This window comes from Trichomycterus rosablanca, chromosome 24 (genome assembly GCF_030014385.1).
Source record: "Trichomycterus rosablanca isolate fTriRos1 chromosome 24, fTriRos1.hap1, whole genome shotgun sequence".
NCBI lineage: Eukaryota > Metazoa > Chordata > Actinopteri > Siluriformes > Trichomycteridae > Trichomycterus > Trichomycterus rosablanca.
Genome location: NC_086011.1, coordinates 14,011,855 through 14,035,990, shown reverse-complemented (window position 1 = coordinate 14,035,990; position 24,136 = coordinate 14,011,855). Strand labels below are relative to the sequence as shown.

Genomic DNA, 24,136 nt, shown 5'->3' with positions numbered 1-24,136 from the left:
TTGTGTTTTTCCACATTTTATCCTAAAAGTCATATATGGTCAACCATAACATGTCCACCTTGTTATGGGATATATGAGAAGAAGTAATACGATTTGATCATTTTAAAATTATCACTCTAAAAAGCTGAGAATTATTTGTCTGAATTCACTTTTATGCTAGCATGGTTTTGCTCACTTGCTAGCTAATGGCTAATTTTATGTCAGCATGTCTACCCTCTTATGGTCCACCCTGTTACAACCTAATACGTAACAGGCACAGTGTATATGAGGTTCATGTGTAATATAGCTTGACCAATATTAGTTTGGAAAAGTATATCACAGTATAAAACAGTGTTTCATTTTCAAAAAGTTTTAAGGTCCAAAAGGCACCCAATCCCAAGAATGACCCGCATAACATGACCACCTTCCTAATATTGTGTTGATCCCCCTTGCTGCCAAAACAGCCCTGACCCATCGAGGCATAGACTTCACCATGATGTTAGCAGCAGATCCTTTAACTCCTGTAAGTTGTAAGGTGTGGTCTTCATGGATCAGAGTTGTTTGTCCAGCACATCCAACAGATGCTTGATTGGATTGAGATCTGGGGAATTTGGAGGCCAAGTCAACACCTCAAACTCGTTGTTGTGCTCCTCAAACCATTTTAGCTTTGTCGGTGAGTCGAACAATTTGTGGTAGCTTTGTCCAATCATGTTTCAGCCTGCTACCAAGAATGGGCTATTCTTTCAGTTCTAAACAGACATGTGCTGCGTATGGGATATATATATTTATAGGGTGTGTTCGAAAACCTAGTGAGCTGCCTTGCTGTCTTACTGTCTACATAGGCAGCTGCCTCAGTAGAGAGGATTCTAATAAGTCAATGACTTATAAGGCAGGTTATTCGAACGCGCTACTCAGTCAGCGATTCCATCGGGTTTCGCATTTGGCATTTAGCATCTTGCCATTCAAACCAATGGGATGGTGTGGCACAGCGTGCTAGCATGTCAGCTAACATGTTTTCCCATAGCTGGTGGTTTTATAGGTAAAGGTCAGTGTTTGTGTTATTTCCTTTACTTTCCAAACTTAACTATCAAAAACAAGCTGTCCCCCAGAAGTATTTTGTTTTTCAAAAGGCGCAATACACAGAACATGATTTCTTGACTGAAAAAAAAAAACAGCCCAATTACATAATGCTTAACAGTGAAAAATTTCCAAATTGTATATACCTTTGTGTCCTAACAAAAACAGAATCTTAATCCCTTTGTGTTGAGAAACAATGGACATTGGACTAATCGAAGCACATTATTTCATAAAACTGGTTCTGTTGGATAGGATAGCTACGGTAATGAGCAGAACCCAAAACACACAAGACATCTTTACGTAGCCATGGGCATCAGGTGACAGTTTGGATTTTTGTTTCAACCTTGGCAAATAGACCACTGTTTCATGTCGTTATACTTAAAAGTTGTGAATAATTGTTTGTACAGATCAATTATCGACTTTTTGATATCTGGAGTGAACTTAGACTTACCGATTGGAAAACATGCAGCCAAGTTCTAAGAATGCAGTTAAAGTTCCCCTGTTTATATAGACATAGAGAAGTCACCTGCTGTAGTAAATTACAATAACTAACAAGTAATTAGGAGGCCATGCCACAATATTGCCATTCTTTTAACCGATAACCGACCGCCATTAGTTGATGGTCAACTCATAACTGACAAGCATTTAGCAACCCATCAAATATATAACATCACTAAGTTTAATATCAACAAGTCACACGTTCTTTGCTTAATAAAAAACAGTGAACAAAAGTGAACATGGCAGAAATGTAGAACAGATAAAAACAGTGAGCAGAACCAGTCTAACATTCCTAATGTAGATTTTATACAGTCACTAGCGAACACTTTATTAATAGCTATATGCTAGACAAAACATAGTGATTCTGTTTTATTTCACTGCACATGTGCAGAGTTTAATGGCTCTGTCATACTGTCGCAGTGGTCTATTACTCAGCCGGCCTATACAGACATGATTGGCTAAATCTTTGGAATGGCTGAAGCCAGGGTTGTCCAGGGTATTGCTGCATATAAGAAAAGTGTTCTCAGTGGAACCAGACCCACTGTGATCCTGACCTAAATAGTGCATTTCTGCAGAGGTCTAAGTGCAGATGTCTTAGTTTGTTTGTTTATTAGGATTTTAACGTCATGTTTTACACTTTGGTTACATTCATGACAGGACACAAGTTTCTTCAGTTCACAAGGTTTTATCAAACACAGTCATGGACAATTCAGTGTCTCCAATTCACCTCACTTGCACATCTTTGGACTGTGGGAGGAAACCGGAGCACCCGGAGGAAACCCACGCGGACACGGGGAGAACATGCAAACTCCACACAGAAAGGACTTGGACCGCCCCACCTGGGGATCGAATCCAGGACCTTCTTGCTGTGAGGCGACAGTGCTACCCACTTAGCCACCGTGCCGCCCCAGATGTCTTAGAACTGTAGCACATGCTCTCTGGGTTTGTACACATACCTGACGCATACATAAGAAATGTGAATTAAGGGTGGGTCTTAGAACAGAAAAAACAGTTGCAGAATTATCCTCTCAAGGTGCCTTCCTTGTAATTTAAGGAATTTTTATTTGCCTATGTTGGCCTTGGGTGGTCAACAGGGTTTTTTTTTCTTGTCTTTGGTCCTGGATTCTGTAAAGTTGCTTCAAGACCATGTCCACTGTAAAAAGTGCCATACAAATAATATGACTTTACTTCATGTCCCTTATAGGTGTTTGTATATATTGCAGTTGATCAAGTTTGTCATGCTGCACAGTCTGATAATTTATTAAAAACCTTTTTAATAAAATGTTTTAAATTGCGGATTTTTTTTACAGAGACCAGCTCTCTACAATACCTCAACATTGCAGCCAGAGGAATCAATTTACCAGAGTTTACTTTGGTTGGTCTGGTGGATGGAGAGCAGATTATGTACTATGACAGTAATAATAAGACTCTGCTCCCAAAGACAGAGTGGATGAAAAAGTTTAAAGATGATAATCCTGATTACTGGAAGAGGAGAACACAGCGTATACAAAATAAACATGAGGATATAAAACATGATCTGCTTACAGTAATGGAGCATCTTGGTCACAATAAAGGTAATGAAATTTACTGGTAAATAAAAGTGTTTGCTCAGTATGACAAAAAGAAAAAGAGATCCTGACCAGGATGAAGGAATTATTGAAAACTTCTATATGGATAAGTATTTGAAAAGTGTGTGTCTGTGTGTTTGTGCAGGAGTTCACACCCTGCAGAAGATGATTGGCTGTGAACTTGATGGGGACGGTACCTCTAGAAGATACAGTCAGTACGGTTATGATGGAGAAGATTACACCAGTCTGGATCTGGGGACTAAAATCTGGACTACTACTAATGCTAAACCTGTTATTAGTAAACTCACCTGGTTTGTTGAACGCAATACTCAGGACGAGATGCATTGCCTGGAGAACATCTGTATCGACGAGTTAAAAAAGTTTATATTGTATGGCAGAGAAACTCTGAGGAGGAAAGGTAAAGTGTTTGATCTTCTCTGTTACTGTAACAACATTCATCACTGAAAACCTGCTGCTCATTTCCTCACTTTGTCATCATCATTGTTCCTGTCTGTCGCTCTCATCCATCCATCCATCCATCCATCCATCCATCCAGTGTTGTTTATGTAAGTCTAAATTATTATAAATTAAAAGTCATTTCTGTCTCTGTTTGTCTTTGCAGTTCGTCCTGAGGTCTCAGTGTTCCACAAGCATTTTCCTTCTCCAGAGCTGGTGTGTCATGCTACAGGTTTCTTTCCCAGAGAAGTGATGATGTCCTGGCAGAAGGATGGAGAGGAACAGCATGAGGACGTGGAGCTCACAGAGACATTGCCCAACCAGGATGGAAGCTTCCAAAAGAGAATCATTCTGAGAGTCTCACCTGAGGAGCTGAAGGAACACAACTACAACTGTGTGATTCAGCACTGCAGCCTGGAGAAGGACTTGGTGCTTAAAGTGTCAGGTAAAATAATTACTTTCCAATAGAAACTTAATGCTGGGCCAAAAGTCCAAAACCACTAGTAAAAAAGCGATTTCACTTTTGCTCAAATTCAATTCAATGTTTTTTTTTTTTATTATTATTACAAATCATACAATCAGCATGATAATTTAAGTAAAAAATTAAATGTTTCTGTACTACATTTCAATTTTTACTTTTTTGTTTTAGATCCAGAAGGAGGATTGTTTCTAATCATTGTTGCTGCCGTGGCTTCTGTTGCTCTTGTTGCCCTCATTGCTGTTGGAGTTCTGATCTGGATGAAGAAGTCTGGTACAATAGCAATAGATCATAAATCTTAGCAATAAATCATCTACAGTTTACAGTTCTTATAATAACTCACTTTATCTTCATCTTCTTTCTTTTAGGCTTCAAACTTGTTCCAGAGAATTTACCCCCTCGTAAGTAAAGCTTTGATATTTAAATGATCTGAAATGAAGTGATTATTTGTTTGTAATAATGAATTCACTTTATGCTGCAACTTGAAATGGTTTTCTGATTCGGAAGTAGATACAGTGTATCACAAAAGTGAGTACACCCCTCACATTTCTGCAAATATTCCATTATATCTTTTCATGGGACAACACTATAGAAATAAAACTTGGATATAACTTAGAGTAGTCAGTGTACAACTTGTATAGCAGTGTAGATTTACTGTCTTCTGAAAATAACTCAACACACAGCCATTAATGTCTAAATGGCTGGCAACATAAGTGAGTACACCCCACAGTGAACATGTCCAAATTGTGCCCAAAATGTCAATATTTTGTGTGACAACCATTATTATCCAGCACTGCCTTAACCCTCCTGGGCATGGAATTCACCAGAGCTGCACAGGTTGCTACTGGAATCCTCTTCCACTCCTCCATGATGACATCACGGAGCTGGTGGATGTTAGACACCTTGAACTCCTCCACCTTCCACTTGAGGATGCACCACAGGTGCTCAATTGGGTTTAGTCTATCACCTTTACCTTCAGCTTCCTCAGCAGTTTTCGAAGGGAGGGGATCATGCTCTGTTTCAGAATGTCACAGTACATGTTGGAATTCATGTTTCCCTCAATGAACCACAGCTCCCCAGTGCCAGCAACACTCATGCAGCCCAAGACCATGATGCTACCACCACCATGCTTGACTGTAGGCAAGATACAGTCTTGGTACTTCTCACCAGGGCGCCGCCACACATGCTGGACACCATCTGAGCCAAACAAGTTTATCTTGGTCTCGTCAGACCACAGGGCATTCCAGTAATCCATGTTCTTGGACTGCTTGTCTTCAGCAAACTGTTTGCGGGCTTTCTTGTGCGTCAGCTTCCTTCTGGGATGACGACCATGCAGACCGAGTTGATGCAGTGTGCGGCGTATGGTCTGAGCACTGACAGGCTGACCTCCCACGTCTTTAAGCTCTGCAGCAATGCTGGCAGCACTCATGTGTCTATTTTTTAAAGCCAACCTCTGGATATGACGGCGAACACATGGACTCAACTTCTTTGGTCGACCCTGGCGAAGCCTGTTCCGAGTGGAACCTGTCCTGGAAAACCGCTGTATGACCTTGGCCACCATGCTATAGCTCAGTTTCAGGGTGTTAGCAATCTTCTTATAGCCCAGGCCATCTTTGTGGAGAGCAACAATTCTATTTCTCACATCCTCAGAGAGTTCTTTGCCATGAGGTGCCATGTTGAATATCCAGTGGCCAGTATGAGAGAATTGTACCCAAAACACCAAATTTAACAGCCCTGCTCCCCATTTACACCTGGGACCTTGACACATGACACCAGGGAGGGACAACGACACATTTGGGCACAATTTGGACATGTTCACTGTGGGGTGTACTCACTTATGTTGCCAGCTATTTAGACATTAATGGCTGTGTGTTGAGTTATTTTCAGAAGACAGTAAATCTACACTGCTATACAAGCTGTACACTGACTACTCTAAGTTATATCCAAGTTTCATGTCTATAGTGTTGTCCCATGAAAAGATATAATGAAATATTTGCAGAAATGTGAGGGGTGTACTCACTTTTGTGATACACTGTAACTGCAGAGTCTAAATCCTGGGAATCCGAATTCCGTGTTGGGCTCAGAAACACGTATGGGCCTTATGTGACATATTAGTGCCCTCTAAGTGAAAGTCCCTCTGGGACTCCAGCAAACCACAGTGAGAGAAAACTTGGATCAGTGGTTAGCCATCCCAAAAGTTCAAACTGATCTAAAACAATTAAATGTGACAAATTAGCCAGAATAAAAGAAATTGGATAAGGGGCGAATACCTATTTCACAGCAGTGTAGATAATGCCAAAAACAAGGTCTAAAACTTAAACACAGTTCACACCAGTAAGACACCAGTAACACTGAAAGATAACTACTCATATAAATCAACATGCATTGCTTTCTAGACAGCTTTTTATAGGGGTCACATTAACATGTCACAATAACATGGCTGAATAATCAGGGTGCTATTGGGTGCTAGACTGACCTGGCTGCAGTCCGGACCAGCTATTAAAATGTAGTGCATATTAAAGCATAAAATACAACAATAATGACCTATAAAGTTGCGACTTCCAGAGCAGAAATATGACTAAACTTGCATCTAACATGCATCTTTAGTCAGCAAATTATAATTTGTTAAAAGCAGTCTAGGTGTGTATTTACAAATTTAAGTGTTACCCTGTATTGCCAAAAGTATGTGGACATTTAACAATAAGGTTGTATGACATCCCATTTAAAAACCATTGGCAAAAATATTAAGCTGACACAACTAAACATTTATTAAAGGGGATGTCCACATACTTTTAACCATACAGTCTACGTAGTATTTTACTTTACTGACTTTAAAAGTCTCTTTTGTCCTGCAGAAAGTATTAATAGTGATAACACGGATAAACCTCTAAATACCTGTAATATAGAAAGTGCTAACAATAATTTAGTTTAGTTTGAATTGATTGTTCTTTTTCTGTGTTTTTTTTCCTAGCTGAGAGGTGGAGGGGAGATTCAGAAAGTAGTACAGAGGACAAGATGTCAAATATGGACACCTGAGCTTTTATCAAAAAACATTTTGGTGTAAAGATACTTTATTGGCACTGCCAAAGTTTGCAGTTGCTGCTGCTTTATCACTGCTTCAGACGTTTCAGCTGTTTTTAATGTAAATGAGATTAAGGTTTTTTCTCTCTGACAAGTCCATGACTGTGAGCAGCATAGAAGCTCAAGCTGCATCTTTGTGTTTAGTTTCTACCTTTGGGAACACTTACCTAATCAGCTCCTCCTGACCTAAAGAGTCCTGTTCATACTTCAGAATACATATATCTGATGCTCCTGAACCATGAAGTGATTTGCAGACCAGTAATCAGAACTTGAGCAGAATTTATGTTCTTGTCACTGTGGCCTGAGGCTCAAGCCAAAAACCAGCAAAGCATTCCCACACCATCACACCACCATGTTTGATTTTCACTCTAATGTTATTACTGTGGAATGCTTTGTTAGCTTCATGTCAGATGTAATATGAACCAAGTTCCACTTTTGACTAATCAGTTTACAGCACATTATCCCAAAAGGCTTGTGGGTCATCAAGGTTTTTCTGTTAGCAAAATGTGAGATGAGCCTTAATGGTCCTCTTGCTTAGCAGTGCTCATTACCTTCCAACGGTTCCATTAATAAAATTCCATTGGTGTCTACTGGTGGAATCATGAAAATTAAGGTTTGCTGGAGTTCCAGATCATTATAAGCTTTGTTATACTTTCCAGGCTTGTTTGAATAACTTTCTGTATATTAGCTACATAGCTAAAATGGTTTATTTTCAACATGACTGCAGTAATTAAGTGGGGGTGTGTCAATTATGACTTTAATATTAATCTCTGTTAAAATGTTCCTTATTAAATGAAATTAAATTGGGTCGCTAACTGCAAGCTTGTGTTTTTGTTGTTAATATTATTATTGTAAACTAAAGTAACTATCTACAACTGAGCTAAGGGTACAGTGGTTTGTAGTTGAATCAGCACAGCTGTTTACTAAAAGCAAACTCAGGTTAAAACAGCTGAGGGTCCATAAAGACAGAAGCAAGTCCCATGTGGAAATTAAGTAAAGACAGCTATGTAAAGGCAGTTGTAGTTGCAATCTGTATGGCATACTTTTTTTGCAGTGGGAAGTGGTGCCAATCCATCGCTGGGCACCACACACCCATTCAATCACTCACCCACGACTCATGTTCCTACCTAGTCTCTTCTGTATTGTGGAGTCAGGAACAAGCTAGACGCATCTCCACTTCACTGGTTGATTTGTTGCTAAGCCTTGCAGAAATTGTAGCAGGCTGGCTGGACCAAGTTTCCTTTGTTTCAAAATAATGGCTCCCATTAATGGTTCGGTGGAGTCCTAGAGCCTAAGAAATGGCTTTGTGGTATTTCTGATAGAAAACTTTCAGGTGACTTGACTTAAATTTAAGTATCAATGGAACATTTGACTAGAGTGTAGTGGTTTGTAAAGATAATGATGTGAAATGACATAATGGTACGTCATATTTCCAGCTTTTCACTGTTGTTGGAAACTGACAGAAAATGCTAGTGCTACCAAATCACAGACAGTTTTTTTTCTGTGTTAAGTGTGGACTAATCATTAATATAATTTATGTTATCTATTTTTACAGAATTCTACTCATTAGTTATAGCCTTAATACTGAGTTTCAAACTGCCTGTGAAAGCTACTGTACATCAGCACAGAACCTGTGTGTCAGGAGTATTGGCTTTCCATAGCCAAGCCACCACACACAAGTAGTATGCAGTATGTGAGGTAAAGCAGTGGAAATGCACAATAAACTGACAAATCTCTGTTGGGACAGTGGTAACTAAGCGGTACTATTAATCCTCGATAGCTTGAAATGAATTTGTTTGTAAGAACTAAATTTTAATTTACTTTGCCTAAAATGTAAATCTGTGTTAGGTGGAATTTATGCAACAATTCAATAACATTCAACAATTTTCTCCAACACTGTGTCTTCTATCAAACATCTGCACATTGTTATTAGTCATATATTTTTTAGTGGTGCACCGTCTGCAAAATCAGTACAATAAAATGTACCACCATACACTCAGCGTTGGTACAGTGAAATCAGTGAGCTAAAATGATTCCTCACATTGTAACTAGGGCTGTCACACGACTAAATTTTTGTATCGAGATTAATCGCGATTAAAGAACAAAATTAATCTAGATTCATCTCGATTAAAATTTTTAATCGTGTGACAGCCCTAAATATATATGTATTCATCTCAATTAATCGCAAACTAATAATTAAGCAAAATTTGAACAGTTATGCACATTGTTATTACAAGAACGTTGTTGTGTCTTGGTACATGAACTGTAAAAGCAAGTTATTAAAATAATGCACACGACAGCAAGCTTGATCACTCTTCTTTATTCTCCGCCATACTCCTTCCTTTTCCTTTTCATCTCCTCTTTATTCCTTTCTAACAGTGCCACCAACTGGTCAAACCAAGTAACAGTATTTATGAACATGTACTTTTCAGAATGTAACTCAATACATGAATACTGTATACAGAACACAACATTTTCCCCCTTTGTAAAAAATTAAAGTATGTATCATTTAAGCATTGTCATAACATAAACTAAATATGCAGTTTTGTTTTTTTTCTAACTCAGCACTGTAAACAACATAAAACAGGAACAACACACTGTTAAACAAAACCTGGTTCTTTACCACAACTTTCTATCATTTGTATTATTACTTTGGGTTCAGGTGTTATAGTCTTTTAACCAGGCTGGTGGTCTCCGTTTCCGCTGGTTTACTCTCCGGTTGTCTACTGCAGTCCTGGGAGATGAAACAGAACTGTGCTCCTCTGTTTGTGTAGGTATTTGATTAGGTAGCATTGCTAGGTGCACTGCATCCCACGAATGTCCATCACTTAAATTGTAGCTGTGTTTTCCTTTCTTTTCCAGGATCTTAAGTGGACCTGTGAATTTCGACTGTCCTTTGTTGACATGAGTCGGTTTTCTAACTCGAACCATATCACCTTCTTTAAACAACGGTGTTTTGGCACAACGTTTAATGTCTGTATAGGTTTTCATCTTTAGTTGTCTTTCCTCAACTCTGTGTCGCAGTTCATTATCTGCACAGCCAGTTTTGCTAAGGATGTTGAGCTTGGTTCTCATTTGTCTCCCAAAGAGAAGTTGAAAAGGGGACTTGCCTGTTGTGGCATGAGGTGTAGCTCGGTAATTCTGTAGGAATTCAGTCACAAAAGCTTTCCAAGGAACCTTCTCCCTCTCAGCTGTTAGGATAGTCTCTTTCAGCACTTTATTCCAACGCTCTACTGCACCATTTCCCTCTGGATGATATATAGTTGTACGGATATGTTTAACATTTCTTTCTTGCAGGAATTGTTGAAACTGTGAAGACCGAAATTGTGGGCCATTATCCGTTACTATCTCCACTGGGTTACCTTTTTGGCTGAAAACGGACCTTAGAAAGGACAGAACAGCATTAGTCGTCACTTGTGGTGCAAAAGCTACTTCAGGCCATTTTGAATAATAATCCACTAAGGTTAAGACAAATTTGCAATCGGTTGGTCCTGTTTGGAACGGGCCAACAATGTCCATGGCTATTTTCTGCCAAGGTCCATCAGGAAATGGAACAGGTGTCAGTGGTGCAGGTGCAGTTCTCGCTGTCTTATCATTTAGTTGGCATGTCACACACATTGTAATTATGGAATTAACCATTTCGTCCATTTTAGGCCACCAGTACAGTTCTCTTAGTCTTTGTTTGGTCCTTACGATACCTTGATGGGTCTCATGAGCAAGATTTACTACGTGTCTACGCAGATGTACAGGAACGAGCACCCTGTTACTTCCTCTCATTACACAAGCGCCATGAATGGAGAGTTCATCCCTCAACTTGAAATAAGGGATCATTTCAGCTGGTAAGGTTTTTGATGTTGCAGGCCATCCAGTCTCCATGTACGTCCGTAGTGTAGTTATCTCTGGGCAGGAAGAGCTAGCAGCAGTAAAATCAGACACTGGTATGGCAGCAAGAAACATGGTGACAGCAGCCACAGTCTCTGGTTCAGTATCTACAGTCGTATCATTGTGGTGAGGTAACGGTAAGCGAGATAGGCAATCAGCAGCACGATTATCTGCGCCTCTTCTGTACATGATGTCATAATTGAAACAAAGTAGCCTAGCTGACCAGCGTGCTACACGCAAACCCGCACGTCCCATGCCTTTGGATGTCAGCAGTGTAGTTAAGGCTTGGTGATCGGTCCGCAAGGTGAACTTTGTACCCCACAAATATGTCCTCCATCGTTCTACAGTCCAAACGCATGCTAGGGCCTCTTTTTCGACCACGGAGTACTTTCTTTCAGTAGTCGTGAGAGTACGTGATGCAAAAGCAACTGTCTTTTCCATGTTATTTGGGTGTATCTGTGTTAAAACACCACCTATTCCATAGTCCGAAGCATCTGTTGATACTATGGTAGGAAGGTTTGGATCGAACAGAGCCAGTGCAGAACTCTCAGTCATCAGGTCCTTTACTTTCTGAAAACTTGCTTGTGCAGCATCAGTCCATGTGTATGTAGTGTTCTCTCGAAGAACAGCTCGCATTGATTCAACCACAGTAGCATAATTGGGTATGAATTTAGCGTACCATGCTGTCAGACCTAGAAACGACCTGAGTGTAGTTGCGTCCAACGGTGCTGGAGCATCCCGAATAGCCTTAAGATGAGTATCATCAGGTAGTAGACCTTCTTTGCAAATCACGTGACCTAAGAAACTGAGTCTTTCTCTGTGAAATGTGCATTTTTCGTCATTTATGCGTAATCCTGTGTCTGCTAACGCCTGGAGTACTCTCTGAAGGTTTAGATCATGTTCCGCAGCTGAGCGACCATACACAATTATGTCGTCAAGGTAACATTGAACACCTGGAATGTTTCTCAGAACAGTAATCATAAGTTTTTGAAATGCTGATGGTGCTGAGGCTAGTCCATAGCAAACTCTTTTGTATCTAAACAGACCTTCATGGGTTATAAACGCCGTCAAGTCTCTACTATCTTCATGTAGTGGAACTTGGTGATAAGCATTTGCCAGGTCTATAGTAGAAAACATAGTGGCTCCCCTCAATAGTGAAAACAGTTCCTCAATGTGTGGAATTGGATAACTATCCATAATGACAGCTTTATTAGGCTCCCTGAGGTCCACGCACATCCTAATTCCACCAGACTTTTTCTGAGTGACCACTATTGGAGAAACCCAGGCTGACGCATCAATTCTCTCAATGATGTCAGCTTCTAGTAAGCAAGTCAATTCTTTGGATACTGCCTCTCTGACTGAAAAGGGTAGACGTCGTAGTTTTTGTTGCACAGGCGTAACATCCTGTCGTAGTTTTACTTTATGCACAAAATTCTTCGCACAGCCAAACACAGGCTTTTTGGAGACCTCGCTAACTGGTTGAACTGAAGAAAGTACTTTGTTGCCTGAAATGCAGATTTTTAGCGAAGTTATTAAATCCATACCAAGTAGGGGTGTTCCCATTCTTACAATATAGAATGTAGCAGGGACAGAACAGTCCTCATGTTTCACTTTTGTGTTGATGTGACCCAGTACAGGTAACTTATCTTGTGAGTATGTAACCAGTTGTATGTTGCTGGATAATAATGGAAGATCATCAAAGTATTTCTGGTAAATGTCCAGAGGCAGGAGTGACACAGATGATCCAGTATCAACCACCAGTTGGAGAAGCTGTGTACCCCTTTTTGTGTCTAACTCAATTGTACATGAAATCTTATTTGCAGCAGGGGCTGAATTGTTCATGTAGAGTACAGTCAGTTCTGGAACTTCTATTTCTCTAACCTGCTGTTTAGCAGATGAACGACACACCTTAGCAAAATGTCCAATTTTACCGCACAATTTACACGTTTTCTTAAGTGCAGGACACGTCGGTGAGTTAGCTAAATGATTATTTGAATCACATCTGTAACATTTACGTCCTGTCCATAAACCACTGTGAACATCAGATTTTCCTTGACTTGCTGTTCCTGCGTTTTTATGATTGCTCTTGGACGTTTGCTTAGCGTGTAATGCTTGTACTGCGTGCTCCATCGGCTGCTTAAACACGATAGCATTAGCTACAGCATTTTCCACTTGCGCAGCAATCTGTACAGTTTTTTCTAGAGTCAAATCTAATTCGAGCAACAAACGTTCACGAATGCGATGACTGCATGTTTTTTCCACAATCTGATCTCGTAACATCTCGTCTTCTTTATCTCCGAAATCACATAGAGATGTAATATCACGTAGGGCCGCTACATACTGTGCAATGGTTTCATCCGGCCGTTGCTCTCTCTGGCGAAATTTGTGCCGCTCGGCAATCACATTAACTTTTGGAATGAAATACGCTCTCAGAGCCGTAAGTGCAGTTGCATATGTCAAACCCGTATCTGGAAGAGTGTAGAAGAGCCTCTGTGCTTCGGTGCCAAGACAATGAAGTAAAGTTGCACGTTTTCGGGTGTCGGGCCAGTCATCTCCCTCCGCATTAACTACAATTAAGTAATTCTCGAACATCTTAATCCACATTGCAAAAGGTAATACGGGCTCACCCGGGCACTGAAGGAAAGGTGGAGGTAGAGGGACTGCCATCCTCGTCGCCAGTTTGTTGTGTCTTGGTACATGAACTGTAAAAGCAAGTTATTAAAATAATGCACACGACAGCAAGCTTGATCACTCTTCTTTATTCTCCGCCATACTCCTTCCTTTTCCTTTTCATCTCCTCTTTATTCCTTTCTAACAGTGCCACCAACTGGTCAAACCAAGTAACAGTATTTATGAACATGTACTTTTCAGAATGTAACTCAATACATGAATACTGTATACAGAACACAACAAACGTGTTTACCAATAAAACATTCATAAAATATGATAGAATTATTAAATCTAAATTCATTGTAGAAAGCACATTATCTGACAAAAGTGAGGATCTTTTCCTGTTCATGACCCTGACACTGAAAACAGGTGCACCAACCATAATGTTTTGATCTAATATAAAACATCAATAAAGCATCAAAACACAGATATGATTATTTCATAGATCTATTAAGAAAACCCTTTAATACTGTGTTTGTGCAGAAAGAATACTGGGAAATACTGTTCTAAATGACCATTTAAACACCTATAAATACCTGAAACAGTCAAGTTAGCAGACATTATCTACAGTATAAGTAATTGACTGTAGCTATATAAAAAAGTGTTAATTAAAACAGTCCATGTAAACGCTTAGTCCATATAAATATCAGATACGAATGTGTTTTTAGAAAACTACAAACATCACAAATATAAATTATGTTTATATAAATATGTGATAGAATAAGCTGAATAAACTGTAGAGATGAAACATCACGCAGAGTTTCACTTTTTACCGGAGGGGGAGGAGGCGGAGCTACGCGGTTTTGATGGACAGCTCTAGCAGCCAATGGAGATACTCGTTACAAAGCTTGCGTGATTTCATTCATCTTTTCATCAACACGTAAAAAAAGTGAAAACCGCTAAAAGTAGTTTATCATCGGACAGTTCATGCGCTTTACATCCTAATTCATCTGAAATACAGATAATTACCACAGAGACACACATGTATATGCCAAATAAAAATAGTTAGATTAAAAATTTTAATCTTGATTAATTTTTTTAATCGCGATTAAAATTTTAACGCGTTAATCGCGTTAATTAACGCGATTAACGACAGCCCTAATTGTAACATTATTCAAAATTAGAAAATACATCAGAAAGAAGACTAAGAAGCATATTTGCTGCAAACTGCTATATGATTTTCATTAAATGTTAATCTGCAGTGCAGAAATCATAGTCTGAGACTGATATGTGTAATTATTGACTGAAAAGTGATGCATTACTGAGTGTTTTCCAGTTTTTCCATCAAGTCATCCAGTTGCTCCTCAGCAGCAGGTAACCAAAAACTACAGTTCCCTTTGCTTCTTTGCTTTTGTAGACAGAGTGAACATGTGCATAGTGATACAGACACCTGATTCAGTACCGAGTCTTTTAAAGGCACACTGGATTAATTATTACTGACCTAAGGAATAGGGTTCCAGCTTCCACTGGGTTTCATTTTGTGATAGATGTGAGGTACGCGTTCCAGACCAAACAGATCAGGTTGGCATATAGCACCCCGAAACTACAAAGGCAAATAGAGAAAAGATAACGTTAAAAGTAAAGAACTAAAACAACTTTACTTAAGAACACACGCATCAACTTCAGAATTTTCTTGGTAAAACACATGCTTCCTTATAGAACAACACCAAGACACATTGAGTCATGATTCACTGCAGTAATTCTCCCCAGGTTGGTAGATAAGGCATCAAAAAATTACTTTTATTTTCTGTCTTTATAATGTGTCACATAAGTTTTATGGCTCGCATAACTGGCTTCATTTATGTTGATTTAGGCATTGTACAAAGAGACTCGTACACGTTATTGCTTCGGCTGAAGAACATGTAATATTGTGCCTTTTTGTTTAAGTGCAGTTTTGTATTCTGTGAATTGGTACCAACAAAACCAAACTACTTAGTACCAACACTGTAACCTTGTGCTTGGTGCTACCTCAGCTTTCCGAGCTTTTTGTTTTATTCGTACAATCCACAAATACTCTACCTACTTTTCTTATGTCCACAACAGCTATAATATTCACTCTGAAGTGCTTAGCACTATTCCCTAACATCTCTGAAAGGCATGTAGAAAGGTTTGATCTGAAAATTTAACATTTTTAACTTTATTTGTAAATATAAACGTGTATGTCCCTTAAAAATGACTACTGAGATAGTGATAGCTACATAAGCTAATTTGAATGCAATAGATAAGGTGACTTAATTATTATCACTTTTAACTCTTACTACAGTATATTTGTAAAAGTAAAAATGTACTTTTACTCTGAATTAGCGTGACTGACATATGGTAGCAAAGCAATTCAGACATGAAACCAACATCCATTGTCAAGAACCAATGCTTTTAAACAAGCAGATTGGAGCAATTAGCAGCTAGTTGTATTTGCTGGGCTAGTTCGTAGCCAAATCTGTCTTGTTTACAAGTCGCAAGCTAAAAATGTTTATGGTTTTTAACATAAATCAGTTCTTTATTTAGTTATTTTAATGCCTTGTAGCTAAACTAACTGGAATCAAACATTAGCTTTTGTGCTAGTCCCCACATACATAGCTACTGTTAGCTAGCTTAATATTGAACTTATTAGCTAAAACAACCAATAAGCTGTAATAATTATATATTTTTATTAGTTTACTGACTTGAAAGCTGATTTATTTACTCATTTATTTATTGATAGAAGGATTAGTTGTACAAGTGTGTCTGGATTTTAACATAACCAGTTCTTTATTTATTTATTTGTAATTCCTTTTAGCTAAACTAACTGGAATCAAACATTAAGTAGCTTTTGTGCTAGTCCCCACATACAGTCATGGCCAAAAGTGTTGGCACCCCTGAATTTTTTCCAGAAAGTGAAGTATTCCTCCTAGAAAATTATTGCAATTACACATGTTTTGTTATACACATGTTTATTTCCTTTGTGTGTATTGGAACAACACAAAAAAGCAGAGAACAAAAGGCAAATTTGACATAATTTCACACAAAACTCCAAAAATGGGCCGGACAAAATTATTGGCACCCTTTCAAAATTGTGGGTAAATAACTTTGTTTCAAGCATGTGATGCTCGTTTAAACTCACCTGTGGCAAGTAACAGGTGTGGGCAATATAAAAATCACACCTAAAACCAAATTAAAAGGAGAGAAGTTGACTCAGTCTTTGCATTGTGTGTCTGTGTGTGCCACACTAAGAATGGAGAACAGAAAGAGGAGAAGAGAACTGTCTGAGGACTTGAGAACCAAAATTGTGGAAAAATATCAACAATCTCAAGGTTACAAGTCCATCTCCAGAGATCTTGATGTTTCTTTGTCCACGGTGCGCAACATAATCAAGAAGTTTACAACCCATGGCACTGTAGCTAATCTCCCTGGACGTGGACGGAAGAGAAAAATTGATGAAAGGTTGCAACGCAGGATAGTCCGGATGGTGGATAAGCAGCCCCAATCAAGTTCCAAAGAAATTCAAGCTGTCCTGCAGGCTCAGGGTGCATCAGTGTCAGCGCGAACTATCCGTTGACATTTGAATGAAATGAAACGCTATGGCAGGAGACCCAGGAGGACCCCACTGCTGACACAGAGACATAAAAAAGCTAGACTGCAGTTTGCCAAAATGTACGTGAGTAAGCCAAAATCCTTCTTGGAAAACGTCTTGTGGACAGATGAGACCAAGATAGAGCTTTTTGGTAAAGCACATCATTCTACTGTTTACCGAAAACGGAATGAGGCCTACAAAGAAAAGAACACAGTACCTACAGTCAAATATGGTGGAGGTTCAAAGATGTTTTGGGGTTGTTTTGCTGCCTCTGGCCCTGGGTGCCTTGACTGTGTGCAAGGCATCATGAAATCTGAAGATTACCAAAGGATTTTGGGTCGCAATGTAGGGCGCAGTGTCAGAAAGCTGGGTTTGCGTCCTAGGTCATGGGTCTTCCAGCAGGACAATGACCCCAAACATACTTCAAAAAGCACCCAGAAATGGATGGAAACAAAGCGCTGGAGAGTTCTGAAGTGGCCAGCAATGAGTCCGGATCTAAATCCCATTGAACACCTGTGGAGAGATCTTAAAATTGCTGTTGGGAGAAGGCACCCTTCAAATATGAGAGACCTGGAGCAGTTTGCAAAAGAAGAGTGGTCCAGAATTCCAGTTGAGAGGTGTAAGAAGCTTGTTGATGGTTATAGGAAGCGATTGATTTCAGTTATTTTTTCCAAAGCGTGTGCAACCAAATATTAAGTTGAGGGTGCCAATAATTTTGTCCGGCCCATTTTTGGAGTTTTGGAGTTGAAATTATGTCAAATTTGCCTTTTCTTCTCTGCTTTTTTGTGTTGTTCCAATACACACAAAGGAAATAAACATGTGTATAACAAAATGTGTAATTGCAATAATTTTCTGGGAGAAATACTTCCTTTTCTGGAAAAATGTCAGGGGTGCCAACACTTTCGGCCATGACTGTATATAGCTACTGTTAGCTAGCTTAATATTGAACTTATTAGCTAAAGCAACCAAAAAGCCATGACAGTTCTATTTTTTTATTAGTTTACTGACTTGAAAGCTCATTCACTCATTTGTTTATTTATACATTTATAAATTTATAGAGGGATTTGTTGTAAAATTATTTCTGGTTTCTAACATAAATCAGTTCTTTATTTATTTTGTATTTATTTTTAATACCTTTTAGCTAAACTGACTGGAATCAAACATTAACTAGCTTTTGTGCTAGTCCTCACATACATAGCAACTGTTAGCTAGCTTCATATTGAACTTATTAGCTAAACCAACCAATAAGCCCTGATAGTTCTATTTCTTTATTAGTTTAATGACTTGAAGGCTCATTTAGGCCCTAATTTATTTATTAATACATTTATGCATTGATACATTTGCTGTAAAAGTGTTTCTGGTTTCTAACATAAATCAGTTCTTTAATATTTATTTTAATACCTTTTAGCTAAACTGACTGGAATCAAACATTAACTAGCTTTTGTGCTAGTCCCCACATACTTAGCTACTGTTAGCTAGCGTAATATTGAACTTATTAGGTACAGCAACAAATAAGTCCTAATAGTTTTATTTATTAATTAGTTTATTGACCTTTCATTTATTTATTTATTAATACATTTATAAATTGATAAAGGGATTCGTTGTAAAAGTGTTTCTGGTTTCTGACATATAAATCAGTTCTTTATTTATTTAGTATTTATTTTAAGCCATAAATGCGTTAAACATTATTTTATTTATTATTTTATTGTAAATTACATTTTTCTTTAGCAATTCATTAACCTTATTGACAAACCTTATTACCTAAATTCACACTAAATATACATTAGAACACATTTAAAATAAAAATAAAATACTGTTAATTACCAGATGTGCTGGTGAATCGTCTTGTTGAAGCTGCTGCTCAGTAACGTCAGTTCTGCATTCATTGCTGAAGCAAGTTCATCTACAATTGCAGCATTGTCTCTCTTCTTGCTCAGGTCATCTTTAGATAACATGACCAGCGTTAAGTGTTATTACTTGCTGATCTAGATGAACGCTTGGAACGCTTTTTGCCCTTTTTGTTTTTTTCTCATTTTAAGAAGCAGACTTAAAGAGCTTAGTTTTCACCCTGGTGCTGTTTCTGGATGTTGCGGTTGATCCTGATCTTGATCCTTTGGATTAAAGCATATACTACATGTATAGTACATTTTAATACAGGTGACATTTTAATACACACATGGAAATAAACCCATCTAAGTATGAGACTGCATATAGTCATAGAGCAATCAGAGTGCCCACGCAAACTCCTGTCCACTGTTGTCTGCACCTACTATGGTTATGCAGGCTTTGAAGAGGAGCATCAGGGGAATGGAAGAAGCTTGACTGGACCGACGAATCCAATTTTTCCAAAATCATTAGAACATGGGCATGTATGCATTGTTCAGACAATCGGAAGCCACCTAACAACGTGAAGAAGTTAAGGGACCTGATACAAATTACATTAAAGCAGTCTTTCAGATGTCTTGTGGAGTCCATGTCTCAGCAGGTGAGAGCTGTTCTGACAGCATGTTAAACTTAAACCAAAATAGAACTCAAACTTGAGATGGCTGTTTAGACAATAAAGGATTCATTTCACAACTGGACACAACTCAAATGGTCCTCGACAACTGGATACAGGCCTGTGCACTATAGACCAAGAGATGGCAGTCTGCTCCTAATTTTGAATTAATATATATAACCTGCATCTACAATAATTCAAATTAACAGACCCTACTAGACCTTAACATACCCTGCTAGACCTTGACAGACCCTACAAGACCTTAATAGACCCTACTAGACCTTAATAGACCCTACTAGACCTTAACAGACCCTACTAGACCTTAACAGACCCTACTAGACCATATCAGAACCTACTAGACTTTAAAAGATGTTAACAAACCCTACTAGACCTTAACAGACCCTACTAGATCTTACTAGACCTTAACAAAACCCTACAAGACCCTACTAGACCTTAACAGACCCTTCTAGACCCTACTAGACCTCAAAAGACCTAAACAGACAGTAACAGACCCTACTAGACCTCAACAGACCTTACAAGACATTATTAGACCTTAATAGATCCTACTAGGCCTTACTAAATGTATATATACTGTATATATATATATATATATATATATATATTTATATATATATACAGTGTATCACAAAAATGAGTACACCCCTCACATTTCTGCAGATATTTAAGTATATCTTTTCATGGGACAACACTGACAAAATGACACTTTGACACAATGAAAAGTAGTCTGTGTGCAGCTTATATAACAGTGTAAATTTATTCTTCCCTCAAAATAACTCAATATACAGCCATTAATGTCTAAACCACCGGCAACAAAAGTGAGTACACCCCTAAGAGACTACACCCCTAAATGTCCAAATTGAGCACTGCTTGTCATTTTCCCTCCAAAATGTCATGTGATTTGTTAGTGTTACTAGGTCTCAGGTGTGCATAGGGAGCAGTTGTGTTCAATTTACTAGTACAGCTCTCACACTCTCTCATACTGGTCACTGAAAGTTCCAACATGGCACCTCATGGCAAAGAACTCTCTGAGGATCTTAAAAGACGAATTGTTGCGCTACATGAAGATGGCCAACGCTACAAGAAGATTGCCAACACCCTGAAACTGAGCTGCAGCACAGTGGCCAAGATCATCCAGTGTTTTAAAAGAGCAGGTTCCACTCAGAACAGACCTTGCGTTGGTCGTCCAAAGAAGCTGAGTGCACGTGCTCAGCGTCACATCCAACTGCTGTCTTTGAAAGCTAGGCGCAGGAGTGCTGTCAGCATTGCTGCAGAGATTGAAAAGGTGGGGGGTCAGCCTTTCGGTGCTCAGACCATACGCCGCACACTACATCAAATCGGTCTGCATGGCTGTCACCCCAGAAGGAAGCCTCTTCTGAAGTCTCTACACAAGAAAGCCCGCAAACAGTTTGCTGAAGACATGTCAACAAAGGACATGGATTACTGGAACCATGTCCTATGGTCTGATGAGACCAAGATTAATTTGTTTGGTTCAGATGGTCTCAAGCATGTGTGGCGGCAATCAGGTGAGGAGTACAAAGATAAGTGTGTCATGCCTACAGTCAAGCATGGTGGTGGGAATGCCATGGTCTGGGGCTGCATGAGTGCAGCAGGTGTTGGGGAGTTACATTTCATTGAGGGACACATGAACTCCAATATGTACTGTGAAATACTGAAGCAGAGCATGATCCCCTCCCTCCGGAAACTGGGTCGCAGGGCAGTGTTCCAGCATGATAATGACCCCAAACACACCTCTAAGACGACCACTGCTTTATTGAAGAGGCTGAGGGTAAAGGTGATGGACTGGCCAAGCATGTCTCCAGACCTAAACCCAATAGAACATCTTTGGGGCATCCTCAAGCGGAAGGTGGAGGAGCGCAAAGTCTCGAATATCCGCCAGCTCCGTGATGTCGTCATGGAGGAGTGAAAAAGCATTCCAGTGGCAACCTGTGAAGCTCTGGTAAACTCCATGCCCAGAAGAGTTAAGGCAGTTCTGGGAAATAATGGTAGCCACACAAAATATTGACACTTCAGGAACTTTCACTAAGGGGTGTACTCACTTTTGTTGCCAGTGGTTTAGACATTAATGGCTGTATATTGAGTTATTTTGAGGGAAGAATAAATTTACACTGTTATATAAGCTGCACAAAGACTACTTTTCATTGTGTCAAAGTGTCATTTTGTCAGTGTTGTCCCATGAAAAGATATACTTAAATATCTGCAGAAATGTGAAGGGTGTACTCACTTTTGTGATACACTGTATATATATATGTATATATATATATGTGTGTGTATATATATATATATATATATATATATATATATATATATATATATATATATATAAATGAATTTTGTTGAGGGGGGCCCAAAACTATTTTTTGCACTGGGGCCCATAAGCTCCTAGTTACGCCACTGCCGCAGATGAGAGAAGATGAAAAGAATGATTGACAACTTTTTCATTAAGAATGTTAAGTTAAGGCCTAATCCATCTGAAAATCATAACCAATGCTCTGACACGGAGCCATCAACCTCCCAGGTTATGCCAAGCCCTGGTCCGGAGACGGCATCAGATAATGAGCCACATATGATTGACTCCAAGCCAGAGCACACTGAAATTAAAAGGGGGAAAGTGTATACATTTCGAAGAGAGTGGCTTGACCAGTTTCCCTGGCTAAGATACAGTAAAGTCGATAATATAATGCACTGCATTTACTGTAAAGAGTGTGGGAAGACCATGGCCGGCAATAGTCCATTTGTGACTGGTTCTAATACATTTCGAATTAAAACGCTGAAAAAGCACAATGCATCTATAAAACAAAAATACATGCTGCAATAAATGCACTGCTCAAGTCTCCCCTCTCCCCGCTGCCTTTTAGCAGCAGGCAGCAGCAAACAGATCATCAGACAAGGCCTTGTTGACCAGATTGTTAGTTAATCATTTACAAGTCAATATTGCCTATATGGACAGCAATTTAAAAAAAACAGTGAACCTGTAAAACTGTGGTGTTCAATGCGATGCGGTCGAAAATTTGGGTGCACCTAACTTTTGTGCTGGTGCACCTAAGAAACAAATTTAGGCGCACCAGTGCAACCAGTGCAAAAAGTTAGTCTAGAGCCCAGCTATTATACCTTAACAGACCCTACAGGACCTTAACAGACCCTACTAGACCTTACTAGACTTTAACAGACCCTAGTAGACCTTAAAAGACCCTCTTAGACCTTAACAGACCTTACTAAACCTTAACAGACCTTACTAGACCTTACTAGACCTTAACAGACTTTACTAGACCTAAACAAACCTTACCAGACCCTACTAGACCTTAGTAAACCTTAACAGACCATACTAGACCTTAACAGACCTTACTAGACCTTAACAGACCCTACTAGACCTTAAAAGACTTTACTAGACCTTAACAAACCTTAACAGACCTTACTAGACCTTAACAAACCTTACCAGACTATACTAGACCTTAAAAGACCCTACTAAACATTAACAGACCCTACTAGACCTTAACAAACCTTAACAGACCCTACTAGACCTTAATAAACCTTAAAAAAACAATACTAGACCTTAACAGACCTTAACAGACCCTACTATACCTTGACGAACCTAAACAGACCCTACAAGACCTTAGTAAACCTAAACAGACCATACTAGACCTAACTAGACCTTAACAGACCCTACTAGACCTTATCAGACCTTAAAAGACCCTACTAAACCTTAACAGACTTGCTAGACCCTACTATACCTTAACAGACCCTGTTAAACCTAACTAGATCTTAACATACCCTACTAGACCTTAAAATACCCTACTAGACCTTAACAGACCTACACAGACCTTACTAGACCTTAACAGACATTACTAGACCTTAACAGGCCTTACTAGACTTTAACAGGCCTTACAAGACATTACAGACCCTAGTAGACCTTAAAAGACCCTACTAGACCTTACTAGACCTTAACAGACCCTACTAGACCTTAACAGACCCTACTAGACCTTAACAAAACTTACCAGACCTTACTAGACCTTAATAAACTTTAACAAACCATACTAGACCTTAAAAGACCCTACTACACCTTAACAAACATTAAAAGACCCTACTAGACCTTAATAAACCTTAAAAAACCATACAAGACCTTAACAAACCTTACTAGACCTTAACAGACCTTAAAAGAACCTCCTAAACCTTAACAGACTTGCTAGACCCTACTATACCTTATCAAACCCTATTAGACCTGACTAGACCCTAACAGACCTTACTAGACCTTAACCCCTTGTTAGTCCGGCCTATTTTTTTGCATTTTCCGCCTGAAAGACATACCTAGTTTCTAAGGCTTCTCATTCAGAAAGTTTATAAGATAACACAAAAATTATACT

The 24,136-nt window shown here is 39.0% G+C and overlaps 1 protein-coding gene across 1 annotated transcript; it reads left to right on the top strand.

Moving 5' to 3' along the window:
• Positions 1 to 809: 809 nt before the first annotated feature.
• Positions 810 to 7,908, top strand: LOC134302097 (major histocompatibility complex class I-related gene protein-like; the record flags this gene model as incomplete). Its single annotated transcript, XM_062987131.1, is given in 7 exon segments — positions 810 to 833; positions 2,867 to 3,128; positions 3,268 to 3,540; positions 3,745 to 4,023; positions 4,228 to 4,329; positions 4,425 to 4,457; positions 7,028 to 7,908. Coding segments are annotated over 7 exon segments (1,038 nt in total), but the record flags the coding sequence as incomplete, so codon positions are not given.
• Between the last annotated feature and the right edge of the window lie 16,228 nt (positions 7,909 to 24,136).